Genomic DNA, 14,640 nt, shown 5'->3' with positions numbered 1-14,640 from the left:
CTGTGAAGCCTCTCTGGCTGCTGCTGCAGCAGGCGTTAATTACTCCTTGTCCCTCGCTGATGAAGCTTCTCTCTGCTAATTTTAGGATCTGGCTAATTATTTGTGTTTGTGCAGGGCAGTAACCTGATGAAGAAATAATGACTGTGGGGGAAAGACACAGTGAAAACAACAGAAAACAAACCGTGATGTCATCGAGACGAAGTTCTGCAGTCCTTAGGAACAGATGTGAAGAACTTAGGGACGCACTGATGTGGAGTTTTTCAACCGATAACTGATAATTTCACATTTTTGTTTTTTTCAAAATAAGTGTATTACCCGTAGTTTATGTACTGAGAAAATATGGCTGATATATCGTCACACCCAGGCACCGTCTCAGCGTCCCACGATAGATTAGCCTACAGCTACCAAGTAGAATAGTGATCACACACACTCCCAGAGAGGTAAGCAAATAATCTCTATGTATCATCACATGTCTAACAGTTATTAATAAGTTAACAACAGAGTGGAGCCTTTTAAAAGCTCTGTGTTGGATGTTAGCCCCTGCTGCTAATTAGCTCGTGCTAACACTCTGGAGACGGTCCTTCAGCTCTGTGTCTAACTGTTGTCGGACCGTCAGAGATCAGACCCTCGACGCACTCCTGTTGTCTTCCTCTTCAACTGTGAAAGACGTTCAGACCGCGACATGTTTTGCCCTCCTGACAGCGTGCTGCAGTTCTTCTTCTTCTCTGTGTTTATTGGCAGCTCGCAAACCAAGTTTAAAGGTACATGAACCGCCACTCACTGTGTCGGTGTGTAAATGCTGCCCTTCTTAAGTCAATGAAAGCAATCTGGCTTCGTATTATTGGCGCTATTTATCGGCTATAATTTTAAATATCTGAATAATGCAGACTTTTCTTTTTAATCAGGCTTTTTAGTAGCTGTACTGTATATATTTTGGCATTTTACGTATTTCTAATCGTCTGTCGTCACCCACCACTGTCACTTTACTTTGCCATTTTCGTCTTTTATGTAACTTTTTTTATTTTTATTCTTATTTTTGTTATTATTATTAATTTCTTTTCATTTCTCTATTTATCCGTACCTCCTTCTGTCTTATACTATTGCAAAAAACAACCAAATTTCCTTCCTGGGGATCAATAAACGTCCTTATCTCTTTCAGCATCCAGCCCATGAAAAGAACAGGGTGACTGCTGTTACAACCTGCGTCTATTAACCAACTAATAGAAATGCAGCATGAAATGACGCACTGATCAGCACAACAATGCTAAATGCTAGCAGATGCTAATAAATACACTTCGAGCTCTTGTTGCAAAATTGACATGCCAAGTTGGTCTCACTTTCCCAGCCACATTCTCCTCCTCCTCTTCAGACATTTTGACACACATTAGCCCCTTTTACACTGCCAGATTTTCGGCGAATGTTGGGCCGGCAAACTGTGAGCGTTTAGACACACAGAGCCGGATTGGCGAGTTGATCCAAGGTGCCCAATTTTCCACCTCGTAGGGTAGACATATTGGCGGAACCCTCTTAGTTTAAACAGACCGAGGCGGTCTTCGGCAACGGGAGGAGCTGTTGATGACTTGTGGGAGGAGCTGTTGATGACGCCGCACGTGTGAGCCACTGGCGGTGGATAAACAGGAAACAGCTGATAGCAGGAATTAGCGAGCAGCTAGTAGCAAGAGGGAAACACAAACCTGACAGACACTGTAAAGATGAGCATCTGGGAAGACAAGGAATTGCGCGCCCTCCTTGTCCTCACAAATGAAGAGGCCATTAACCGTCAGATGACGGGGACGGTGAAGAACGGGCCGACTTATGAGAGAATCACCGAAGGACTGACCAGCCACGGCTTCCCTCCCACGTCACACGCTGAGCTACGCGTTTTGTTACTTGCTCACGCCCCCCATTGCCCCGAAAAAGGCGCATTCTGTATAAACAAAAGTAGGTAGGCGGCATTTTGCTGCAATTCATGTTTTAATTTTTCTCTTACCACTAAATCAGCGTAGACGGATGACGCCTGCTGATGACGTTTTGTTCTTGTGTATTAACGCTGATGGACGTACGAAGCAGCCTGTGGTTCAGTCGTCTCTGTCATCGTTCAGTCTGCATGTTGGACCCATGTCGCACTAAACTTATAAGACTAATAGAATCTCACAGTCTGTCGGAGGCTTTAGATAATTAGTTTACAAAATAACGAAGGGGGGGCGTAATCAAATAATTTGTCAAAATTAATGTCACTATTAATTTGCTGATTTTTCATTCCCTGTAAAATTACTACAACAATCATAAAACTTCCTGCAGATGTTTCACATTAAAAACCGACGTGGAAACAGCGTCTGGCCTCCAGGCTCTCGGTGCCAAACTGTGAGGATACGCAGCTTTTCTCCATTTTATCAGAATGATTATAGATTTATTTCCAATCAGCTGATTAATAAACTGATTATTGCAGCACAGATTCAATGGTCTGTGTGTTTCTAGCTGATTCATGTTGTTACAGAGTCTCAGTGAAACCAGCTGCTCTCAGATAAACCTGCCAACATGTTTCTCCTCCAGCAGTTTGTATGCTGATCTTCTATTCAGATGTTAAATGTAAAATGCTCCCCTTCCTTTAGAGATCATTATGGGCTGTTTCTGTGGACAATGATTTGATTGGAGCTGATTGGATTTGCTGCCTGGGCTGCAGCCCGTCTCTCTCTCTGTGGTTAATGGTGCCTTTCTAAAGGCTTTATTAGAAGTAATTTGCTGCAGCGAGCGCTGACTGATATCTGGGCCGTGACCCTGTCTCTCAGCTGAAGGGTAAAGAGGGAGTCCCAGTCTCACTGGAGATGGCAGGCCCTGCACTCTGTCCATAGATTAGAGTCCGTACACTCAGAGCTGAATACATCGCAGAGCAGCCAGATACACAACACAAATGTCTTCAGACTTTGGACTTAATCACTGATATCGACGTCTTCGAGTCCCTCAAGTTAAACTGATTGTAACTGTGAGTGTTTTCTGACATGAGACCTCGTCATCTGTCTGTGACCTCTGAACATGTCAATCATTTTTTTTGATTGGACGTCAAGGTTCAGTGAGGTTAAAGCACTTTTTAACAAGATAATCCAAAGTGTTTTGATGTGAAAAACAAAATGCATTAAGACAAGATGTAAAAGAAATATTTGGAAATATAACAATGACAAATACAGGCAGATTTTAAAAAAGTAAAATAAAATGAAGATTAAAAAAATACTTGTTTAGAGAAAGTACACAGTTTGAATGTAAATGACCACCTTGTTCAGGTGAGGTCACTGACAGGTGGTTTTGTGCACATCCTCTCCTGTATGTGGGGAGCAGGACTGTGGAGGATGGAAGCTGCCAAAATCAAAATAAATAATTACTTGATGAAAAAAATAATATGCCATTAAATATACAAAAAAATATGCAAAATTAAGTGATAAAATGTAACATAATTTCTAAATTAATGTTTATTAACATTAATTTAGTTTAGTTTGTATTGTTTTCCCTTTTATTTATTTATTTATTTATTTATTATTCTAGAAGTTATTATCATTATTATTAAGTTATTTATTTTTGTATTATAGATAATTATATCATTAAAAATAATTAAATGCTACATGTATTTATTAGATTTTAAATGCATTAATTCATTTTTCTGTTTAATTTTACCTTGATTTTTTTTAAATAATAAATGTATTTATTAATTTTTTGCATTAATTTCCAAATTTATTATAAATCTACTTTCATATATTTATTCATTTTAAAATTTATTTATTTATTTTGACTTTTATTTTTTCATTTTTAACTGTATTTATTTATTTACTGTCCTCTTTAATTTTCCCTTTTATTTATTAGTTGTTTCAAATTACAAATTTTTTTTTTTTGCATTTGTTTTTTTAAAATTTATTTTAAATATATTTTTACATTTATGTTGTTATAAAACATTAGATAAGACAAAACTATTTGAAAAGCAGAATGTTTGTAGACAAAATTCAAAGTCTGTGAAAGTAAGATTATGAAACAAAGGTGGTTACAGTTTAAGAAACAACAGGTTGTTTTATTAACATTTTCCAAACTATAACTCTTAAGTTTCTCATTCTCAGTGTTCTCACTGCTGCTGAACGTCAACAGACCTCCACTGAGTTTAGAGAGAAATATTTTGCACTGTGCTGCCTTCATTGCGGCACCTGTGAATATTTGGTCTCAGAGAATAAGATCCATTTTACCACAAGAGGAATTTTCAGTGTAAAACACCAGTAATGACATTTCTCTGTTTCTATTCTACGTATCTGAGAAGTCACAAAGTTTTAGGACTTCCTGAGACTTTTATTCTGACATCATGTGATGAACATGAGCAGGAGTGTGAAGAGTGAAGCAGCTTTCAGTCGCACAAACAAGCCTGATGATGTTTATTGAATAATCTTCTTCACTTGATAAAGCTGGATGATGATGTCGTCGGTATTTATCAGCTCAACACATTTCCATGAGCTCTTTGTCTTATGAGCGTTTCCATAGATACGCAGCGTGCCTCCTGAGGATGCTGCTATATACAGGATGTCATGCATATTCATGATGAATTATAAAATGGTCTGCACGCTGGATGTGTGAAGTGAAGACGGCACGGTGGCTCGCTGTGGCTGATACAATATTCATCCCCTCAAAGTGAAGCAGTGCAGAGGAGCTCGGTGTGGACGTACAGGAGATCTACACAGGAGATCATGAAGGGTCAGACGGCACTGCAGGGCCTGTGAGCTCTCAGCATGTAAAGATACAGGCAGGAAGAGTCGTGCTACACTGAGAGGGAAGTTTAGAACACTGTTATTACATGCTAACGTGTGTGTGTCAGATTAACATGTTTTTACAACACATTCTCACTCCGACCTCGTCACATACCAATGTTTGGTCATGGACACAGGAAATGTACAGTTTGCATACAGTCTCTTTCAAAATAAAAGCACTAACAACTAAAGCACGTGGTTGAGTTTAGATTCTTATAGGAAGTGAACACGGGCCTCCCAGGTGAAAGTCAGTGGTTGCTGGACTCATCTACCCCTCCCCCGCCTGCCCCATTCAGATTTTTGCTGCCTTAACTTCCGTCCTTGTCCCGCAGCATTTCCCCCGATACCGCCAGACACCATTAAACTATAACGGCAACCGGCCGCGTATCACACCGACATTAAAGGATGCCTTTTTTTGTTGGTTTCTAACGCCCCAAGTCACTGCCCAAGTGCCGGATTTCGATGACTTCGGGTTGAGACCGTCCTCGATACCTATGAAAGAAAGCCGTCTCTTAACATCGGCATAATACACGGCCGGTCACCATTACAGTTTAACGGTGCTCGGCGGCATCAGGGGGAAATGCCGTGGGACAAGGAGGAAAGTTACGGCAGTGACGGTCTGACAGGGGCGGCTGGGAGGGGTGGTGGATGAGTCCAACAAACACCGACTGTCACCCGAGAGAGCAGTATTAACGTCCTGTAAGACTATAAAGCCACACCCTGTTCTTTTTTCCTAAACCTAACTGCGTGTTATGTGCATTTGTCGTTGAAGGGGAAAAAAGTAAATTTGTGGTGTTGTGCCAACATAGTGCTTTTATTTTGAAAGAGACTGTATGCAAACTGTACAGATATTGTATTTTGACAGAAGACAATGCATGTAACAGGCTGAAGTTGACACGGCATCCCAGAACGTCAACAACCAACACACCCAGGGTACCTTGCACGTGGTATCAGGACGTGGAAAGTCCATGACCAAACGTCGATATGTGACGAGGTCGGGGTGAGGATGTGATGTTGAGGCAGGTCTTTATTTGTCAAAACATGTAGCCACACTAGGCCACATAAAGGGACTGGGTGTTTAATTGTTTTACTGTTCATATTGATGGTGAAAGTGAGTCAGTGATGAACGTGAAGTGATGCAGTGATGGCAGCAGGAGGTGACAGGTTTATTTTTAGTCTTTCATTGTGAATAAAATGGTGGAATATCTGAGGTCCCTGGTGTAGCTGTGAGCACAGAACAGCTCAGAGTCGTTGCATGTGAGCTTCCTGGCTGAACTTTATTTTTAGGCTATGGTTGCATGTAGAGCTGTGAGCTGTGAGCACAGAGACATGCTGCTCACTGGGCTGCATGTGTGAAGTGAAGCAGGAAGACATGAAGCCTTCATCTGCTCTCTGCTGTCATCGCACAGCGTCGGTGGACCCTGAACTCATTAAAGTGAAACAGAAATAATTCTGAAATCTCTGCTGTCTCGTGCATGTGGAGATCCACAGGACTGTGTTTCTGTGCTCGTCACTGAGTGCCTGTAATCAGTTATCAGTCTGCAGAGGACGGGACGTCCTCCGTGTCTTTGAAGATTGAATGTTTACAGATTTCCATCAGGGACCGCTGCCATCCTCCATCAATGTTTTTAATGTAGATGGAATTTGAGGAATTTCCTAAAACACTTTTTAAAGAAAACGAGCAGAGAAGTTTTTATTCTGATTTATGGATCCTTTCTTTTTTTAGGTGGACGTCCTGAGGGACATTTGGGACTCATCGGGAACACATGTGTCACACTTTTAAGAGCTGAAGATGAACATCAGGCATGATTGATGAGGAGTCCTTGTGTTTGTGTCATCTGACGAATGTCCGTCCAATATCCTCTCTGTGAGCTCTGCTTTTGGTCTCCACCATCTCCTTAAAGAAATGTCTGTCTCACTGTGTCCACCAGCGAGTCTCTAACTGTCTGTCTGCTGTTTCCTCTTGAGCAGGTAGAGGACAGCAGCTCTGTCATTAAACTGTGAGAGTGAACCAGACAAACTAAAACTAGTAAGCAAGTGTGTGTTTCAGAGCACATCACCCAGCCAGGCCAGTTCACGCTGCATTTATCAGTGTGTTTGTGTCCGACTGAGCATTTCTCAGTATGCAAATATGAAAGTGTGTGTGTGCGTGTGTGTGTGCATGTGTGAATGATTCAGAGATGTCAAGTGAGCTCATGAATAATAAACAGGACATGCGTTCATTTGTGAATATTTCATGGCGCGTGAAAGTGAGCAGAAACGCTCAGTGGAGTTTGGCTCCGTCCAGTCAGCTCTCAGAGGAGAGCAGGGATAAAGAGATGGACAGAGAGGAAGAGAAGGAAGAGGAGAAGAGGGGATGGGCTGGTGGAGAAGGGCTGAAGTTACTGCAGAGGACACAAAAGTCCTGTCCTCGGTGTTGTCTCTGTCAGGGAGGGTATACATGATAAATAGAGGGACAGTCGATGAGTCACACTAATATATAGCATGTGAAAACTTTTGAATAATCCGAAAATCCGGCTCTTTAAAAGAGGAAGAAAAAAGATGGAGGATACAAAGAAGATTAGGTTAAAGAAACAAGAAAAGAAAGATCTAAGAAGAGGAAAGACAAGAGAAGAGAACAGTACCAGCTGGAAGATGAAGACAAAGGTGCGAAAGATGAAGAAGTTAAAGAGTAGAAGAAGACAAAGACCCCACAGAAGAAGAAGATGGCAAGAAAAAGAAGAAAGTGCAGAAGATGACGTAGACAAGAAGAAAATGAAGACAACAAAGAAGGAGAAAAAAGTTGAAGAAACAAGAAGACAAAGAAAAAAGGAGAAGACATAGAAGATACCAAAAAAGCTGATGACAACAAGAAGATGAAGTAGAAACAACAGAAGATGCAGAGGAAGTCAAAGAAGACAACAAAAAAGGATAAGATGACAAATAAGAAAGTGCAAAAGAAGCGAAAGCAGAAGACGAAGAAGATGAATAATAAGATGATGACAGACAAATATACAAAGGAAGTCAAAGAAGAACATGACAAGAAGAAGAAGAAGACAAAGAAGAAAAGGACGAAGACGACACCAAAGAAGATGACGACAAGGAGAAGATGAAAAACAAGAATGAGCAAAAGATGTAGAAGTAGTCTGGTCTGTCGACACTCGCTGCAGAGTGAAGAGTTTACAGATGAGGAGCTCTTTAAGTCTGTGATGGTACATTACATCTACACACACACACACACACACACACACACACACACAGGAAGTTTATCTAACAGAGCGTCAGGATGTGAGCAGGTGAACACAGAGACAGGTACATAGCTGCAGGTGTTTGTGTCTGTTTAGATTTCAGGTAACTGTCGGCTGTGGTCCATTAGACACCTGACTAATACCTGGATAAACAGTGTGTGTGTGTGTGTGTGTGTGTGTGTGTGTGTGTGTGTGTGTGTGTGCAACTCTGTCAGCGTCTCGTCTTTACATAAACCCTGAGCCTACCTAATTCCTCTGTTTCCCTGCAGGCTCCTGTAGAATATTTACCTCCACCTGACTCGTCATGTCACATCATGATTGCTCTTTCACTTACGTTATGATTTAAAGTCAGAGCGTCACATTTAAAGACGTTTGTGTTATTCATCAGTTTTCTCTTGTGTCTGTTACAGAATTTTTAGATAAAACAAACTTAATACAAAACCCATCTTCTGTTCCCAACATTATCATCATCATCATCATCATTAGACGATTTGCTGAGGGGATTGAAACATTATTTCTTTGTCATTTTATATGCCTTGGTGCCAGCGATAGCCATGGTCAGAGGCATTGTGTTTTTGAATCGTCTGTCCGTTCATACGTCCGTCCCTCCGTCCTTCTGTCCCATCCTTGTGAAGATATCTCAAGATCTCAAGAGCGACTTGAGGGGATTTCTTCAAATTTGGCACAAACGTCCACTTGGACTCAACAGTGAACTGATTCTGGTGGTCAAAACTCAAGGTCACTCTGACCTTGTGTGTCTCATTCTCGTGTACGCCATATCTCAAGAACGCCTTGAGAGAGCGTCTTCAAATTTGGCACAAACATTAACTTGCACTAAGAATTTTGTGGTCAAAGGTCAAAGGTCAAGGTCACTGACTGTTGATAGTATAGATCTCCTGTTTTCATGTTTTCAGACAGGCATAAAACCACAAGGCGATAATTCTAGTTTGCCTGTAACTTTGTGTCAGATCAGTGTTGTCAAAAATACTGATTTATTAATTGATTCTTAATATTTTAAACTAATTTTCTGCAGCATGGATACACGTGCACCAGCTGTGCTTTCTCACCTTCACTCATTCTGCTGTTCTCTGCTGCTGACCAATAAAGAAAAGTCATTGTCATGTTACAGCCTTGTTAAATTTATCTGTGAATTCATGCTGTTATCATCAGTTGGTCCCTGGGGTGTCAGAAATGGTATTGATATTTTCCAAGGTGTTGTTTCACGGCATCACTAGGTCTAATTGTTTCTGCTCTCCTGATGACGCTAATGACGCTGTTATTTCATCATGTTTTAGTCTGCTGATTTCTAATCAAGCTCTTTTGATTCTTTCAGTGACATTTATGGGGATGAAATTTGACCATAAACGGAGCAGAACAAGTAGCTTTATATGGTAATTTCAGGTTGTTAATTACGCTATTAATCAAATCTAATAAACACAAACCTCCTCATGAGCAGGCGGCGTTCATCAGGCAGAAACAAGTGACACGTTTGTTGTTGTTAGTGAGAGTTTGGGAAACTGTAAAAACATAAATTAATGAATTAAAGATTCAGATTCTACCCGACAACTTCATACAGTCTAATTATTCTTCCTTTATTTCTTGAGCTGAAAAATATTTACACAACCAAATCACAGCTCACACCTGTACTCATATCTGTGAACAAAAATCTCTATAACGTGTCATTACACTTATCACGACATAACTGTTCATTTTTATTTACAAATATCAAATAACAATTGACACCCAACCATGAAATATTTATTAACAAAATGATTCAAGGATTCATTTTAAATGTTTTAGAATGACATCAAAGCACCAGTAACACATCTATTTAAAATATAACATGATATGAAATAATGTGATGTGTCACACTCTTTTTTTTTTTTTTTATTAAATTAAATTAAATTAAATTAAATTCAAACAATGGAGTTGCCTCTTTATCAGGAAATGTGTGCACACAACATACTGATACAGTTAATTAAAAATCCATTCATAACGTTTTGTATAGGCCCAGTTGAATATTGCAAGAATAATTTGTGGTTATCACAGAATCCCACGGCACAACTGCACACCAGTGTGCCGTCGCACACCATTTGAACCACTGCCGTAGGGAATTCTATAGTTTGACGCCAACCACACAGCATGAAGTTCAGAGAATATGTGCAATCTATAAATATTACAGCCCTCAGTACAAACATGATGTTGATAATTCTTTTGATCCAGTGATTCTTTTTTCTTCTTAATTGTCAGAAATTAATGCAAAATGCTTGTCACAGAGTCCCGAAGTGCAATGTGACGTCTTCTAACGTCGACCAAAACACAAAGAGGTTTAATTTACAGTTCTAGATCACCCTGAAGGGAACGTTAACGTCTGAACCACATTTCATCTCAATAATATCTGTCCAATAACAGTTGAGATATTTCTTTCAGAATCATCTCCGACGTGATTTATGAGATAAATCGCTCTTAAAATAGTTTTCTGTGGTGCTGCAGAGTGAAGCAGTGAAGCCTCCTAAGTCTGTCATAAGCCTTCATCCACAATCCCCCTCCGTATCATCAGGGACCTAATTCTGCCTGCAGGATCTGTGTGTGTGAGCTCACGTTCTCCTGTCTTTGTGAGGACTCTGACATTTTATCAGGTCTTTATGTCCTCACAGGACGAGGGTTCAGACCAACCAACAGAGAGTTTAGGGTTGTTTTTTTTTAATCGGGTTTGGTTTGGATTGATGTGTCTTTGTAAATCAGTGTGTGTGCGTGTGTTTGTGTGCTCTGGTGTGTGTTTGTGTACCATACGTTCTGTCTTTGTGAGGACCCTGACAGCAAGGACATATATCAGGACTTTACGTCCTCTCAGAGCTATTTGAGGGTTCAGACCTGGTTTTCGGGTTCATGCTTGGATCAGATTTGATTTAGATCGTCGTGTCTCTGTGAATCAGTGCATCCCTGTCCTCTGGTGTGTGTCCCTGCTTCATAAGGACACGTGACAGTAAATCTTCAGTGCACCTCTCAGGATTTGATGTTGACTGTGCGCCAGAGATCCAAACAGAGCCAATCTGCTGTGAGTGCTGCAGCTCCTGCAAACATGTTTACCAAAGTGAAACTTCTGTCCAATCACCACATTTCTAATGAAGATTCAGGAACAGCTCGCTGTGGGGTTTGACTGGAGCGTCCCTGAACTACACGCCGCGCTGTGTAGTCATCAGTGAGCAGTTGATATGATTGTGTCTCAATTAAAGCAGGATGTGTCGAGGGGCTCCGTGTGTTCCTGGTGTCAGATGTGAATAATGGTGATTACTGCAGAGCAGAGTGGGCTGACGGAGAGGGAGACGGAGACGTGTCCGGCATACCAACACACTCACTGTTACACTTTGTGTCCTACATCAAACACTGTGGGAAGATCCAGGCTGCTGACTAATACACCTCCTAGATAGAGGAACTCTTTATAGTTCTGTGAAAAGGAAGTATAATCTGATAGGAGACTGCAGCTGTTGTGTGAAATCTTTCAAAAGAGGATCAAATAGATTCCCCTCGAGAGCACATGTGGGGGGTCTGTCAGTGAGGGAACGTTAAAGAGGACCTGTGATGCTGATGTTCAGGTTTATAATTGTATGTCAGGTTTCTACTAGAACATGTTTACATGCTTTAATGTTCAAAAAACACTTTATCTTCCTCTTCCTGTCAGTGCTGGAGCATCTGTATTCACCCTCTGTCTGAAGCATTTCAGCACCTGTCTCTTTAAGACCTCCTGAAAAAGCCAAGTCTGCTTTGATTGGTCAGTGTTTCCAGCTTTTTTTATATCTCTGTACCATCACTGCAGCCTGGGAATGACTGTAATGAAGATTGGTCAGTGTTTCCAGCTTTTTTTATATCTCTGTACCATCACTGCAGCCTGGGAATGACTGTAATGAAGAGCAGCGACACTTTCTACTTTAAAAATCACCAATAAAAGCTTCTAAACTCAAATCTTCTCAGCCAGGCGTGTTCCAGCAGGAATATGTTACGAAATCAACATCAGCAACAAGATGGCATGTTTACCTGAGGTTAGCATGTGGCTACATGTAGCATTGTACTCGCAGGCAGGGAATGACTGTAACAGAAAACAGCAGCACTCTATTGTGAAAAATCACCAATGGCGGCGCACGGTGGTGCAGTGGTTAGCATTGTTGCCTCACAGCAAGCGTGCCTCACAGAGTTGGGGAGTTCAGACCCCAGGGTGGGGGAGCCCTTCTGTGCGGAGTCTGCATGTTCTCCCTGTGTCAGCGTGGGTTTCCTCCAGGTGCTCCAGCTTCCTCCCACAGTACAAAGACATGCAGGTTAATTGGTGACTCTAAATTGTCCGTAGGTGTGAATGTTGCAGGGATAGGCCCCAGCACCACCACAGTCCAACCCAATATCAGCTAGTCTCGTTGTAAACAGAATATTCGGACTGGTCTGAAGCCTCCTGAGGTTTTTACTCACAGGGATTACGGTTACATATGGGATCATGGACAGCATGGGTGTGACATTTTGACAACATGTTATATGTGCTACCCTCCACCCAGAGATTTGAAAAGTAGCTGTTAGCAGTTAGTAGCTAACTCAAAGAAGAACAGCAGCCAAATATGTCAGAAAAACTTCTAAGAAAACATCACAATAATGGCCCCTGTTTTCCAGGGTAATAAAACCCAGTTCTCCCGGTCCATGTTCTCACCATTCAGCTAGCTAGCCAGCCATGTGATGGAGCTACGAGCACTACATTACTTTAGAGGAGTGGTTCCCAACTGGTCCAGCTGCAGGGTCCAGACTTCTCCTTAGTCATTAGTTCAAGGTCCACACACTTCAGTGTATTCAGCGCCATACTTGTGTTTGGCCATGTCACTGAGCTAGTTTGTGTCTGTCATGTAGCTGGAAATTCACTGTACTTCAAAATAAAGTGTGTTTTTTACAAACTTGACACAGAAGAGACCTTGGACCCACCAGTTGGGAACCACTGCTTTAGAGCCTCCTGGTTACTCCATCGTCATTTTTCTTTACCTGATTACTGTTGTGGGATGTAGAAACTTTCCAAGCATGTGCTTCTCATAAATCACCATAACATTTGAGTCACAAAGCGTCCCCAAAATAGATACCCATCAGTCTTTGTACAACACCTCCCAGAACCCTACACAACAAAAACATTTAGTCTGCTGCACAATTAAACAGATATTTTTCATCAGTTGTGCAGGTGTTTGCTCATAAACCAAAGAACTGGACACATTAAAATCTGATGATGGGGCACGATGAAGAGTCAGAGGATCGTTAAAGTTTAGTTTGAGGGGAACATGAATGATGAAGCACATTTCATCAGTCCGTCCAACAGCTGCTGAGATGTTTCAGTCTGGAACAAAGTTTTGTGTATAAAGTAAAGTCAGCAGATTTATCAGTTCGGAGGCTTCATCAGATCAGATCGACACAGGAAACACTCGGAGCTGCTCCTCTCTGTGTGACCTCCTGCCTCAGTAATAATTAATATGGATGCAGCTGATTTCTGTCGCAGAGCGCTGTCAGTCTGCTGCTCTGATGTGTTCCAGCGCCGCTCTGCACCGGGGTGGGAACTGCTAATGAGCAGGACGCCAACCCACCAACGGCACACACACTAGTCCCAGTGTATGTGTGTGTGTGTGTGTGTGGGCTGGGATCGTAGCTTTGCCTCTTAATTATCTCAAGATTTCTCAGATTTTTGCTGGATGATTCATCGCAGCTCTCGGGGATTTGGATCTGAGTTCTTTTGCATCATCTTAACTCTTCACTTCCCCCTGCCTGTGTGTGTGTGTGTGTTTAATCCTTCCACAGGTGGACTGTGAGTGTCGCTGTGACTGGATGAACCCGTCTGACCACCTGTCCACTGATCCATCATCCCTCCATCGCTGCAGCTGTCAGAGGAAGGATCTGATGAGAGAGGAGAGAAGAGACGACCTGCGATGGCCGGCGGTACGTAACCACGTGATAATCAGATGAGCCGTACACAGTGCCATCAGTGTGTGTGACGTCTGTGTGTGTCTGTGGTGCAGCAGCTGACGGTGTAGGCAGTCTGGGTGCAGAGCAGAATCACCTGAGTGTCCCCGTCGCAGATCATGGAGCCTGGGCCACGGCCATGAACAACATGGGCATCATGCCTGTGGGCATCAGCGGGCAGCAGCTGGTCTCAGGTAACTGACATCACTTCCTGTCGAAAGCATTGTCATCAGGTCATATGTGGGTCGTTCAATCTTATGATGTTGAGACTATGGTGATATGACATCTAAACTTGAAGCTGAACTCTCACACGCTCACATAAGAGCGAGCTCAAGTTCAGGTGACACAAAATAAACTGGTTCATAGTTCACAGTCCCAACAAATGAAGTAGGTGACCTTAAGTCCTTACTGTTTTTTAAATGAAATAAAATCTTGTGATCATCACTGATTTTTTTGTACTACTGATTCTTTCACTTCATGTATTGTTTGTAATTCATTGAATTAATTTCCTTTAAACAAAATCGGTTGCACAAAACATCCTAAAGAACCCGATCACACAGAAAGTGTTTTAGCAGCTGGAGGAGCCTTTTTGTAATTGTTTTAATGAGAATGAAGTTTTTTACTCGCTGTTTCTGTGTTGCTACGCACCTCGCATTTCTGTGCTC

At 41.7% G+C, this 14,640-nt stretch overlaps 1 protein-coding gene across 2 annotated transcripts in view; it reads left to right on the top strand.

Annotated features, from left to right (window-relative positions):
* enox1 (ecto-NOX disulfide-thiol exchanger 1) overlaps positions 1–14,640 on the top strand; it is a 153,894-nt gene that overhangs the window by 86,148 nt on the left and 53,106 nt on the right. For both annotated transcript variants that reach the window (XM_049594345.1, XM_049594346.1), the window contains 2 exons: positions 13,814–13,951; positions 14,032–14,169. In XM_049594345.1, coding sequence (XP_049450302.1) covers positions 13,942–13,951; positions 14,032–14,169 — 148 coding nt within the window. In that variant the 5' untranslated portion in view covers positions 13,814–13,941. The remainder of the gene's footprint in view (positions 1–13,813; positions 13,952–14,031; positions 14,170–14,640) is intronic.

The sequence above is a fragment of the Epinephelus fuscoguttatus genome, linkage group LG13 (genome assembly GCF_011397635.1).
Source record: "Epinephelus fuscoguttatus linkage group LG13, E.fuscoguttatus.final_Chr_v1".
Lineage (NCBI taxonomy): Eukaryota > Metazoa > Chordata > Actinopteri > Perciformes > Serranidae > Epinephelus > Epinephelus fuscoguttatus.
Note: the sequence above shows the minus strand (reverse complement) of the source record. Positions and strands in the feature narration are given on the sequence as shown.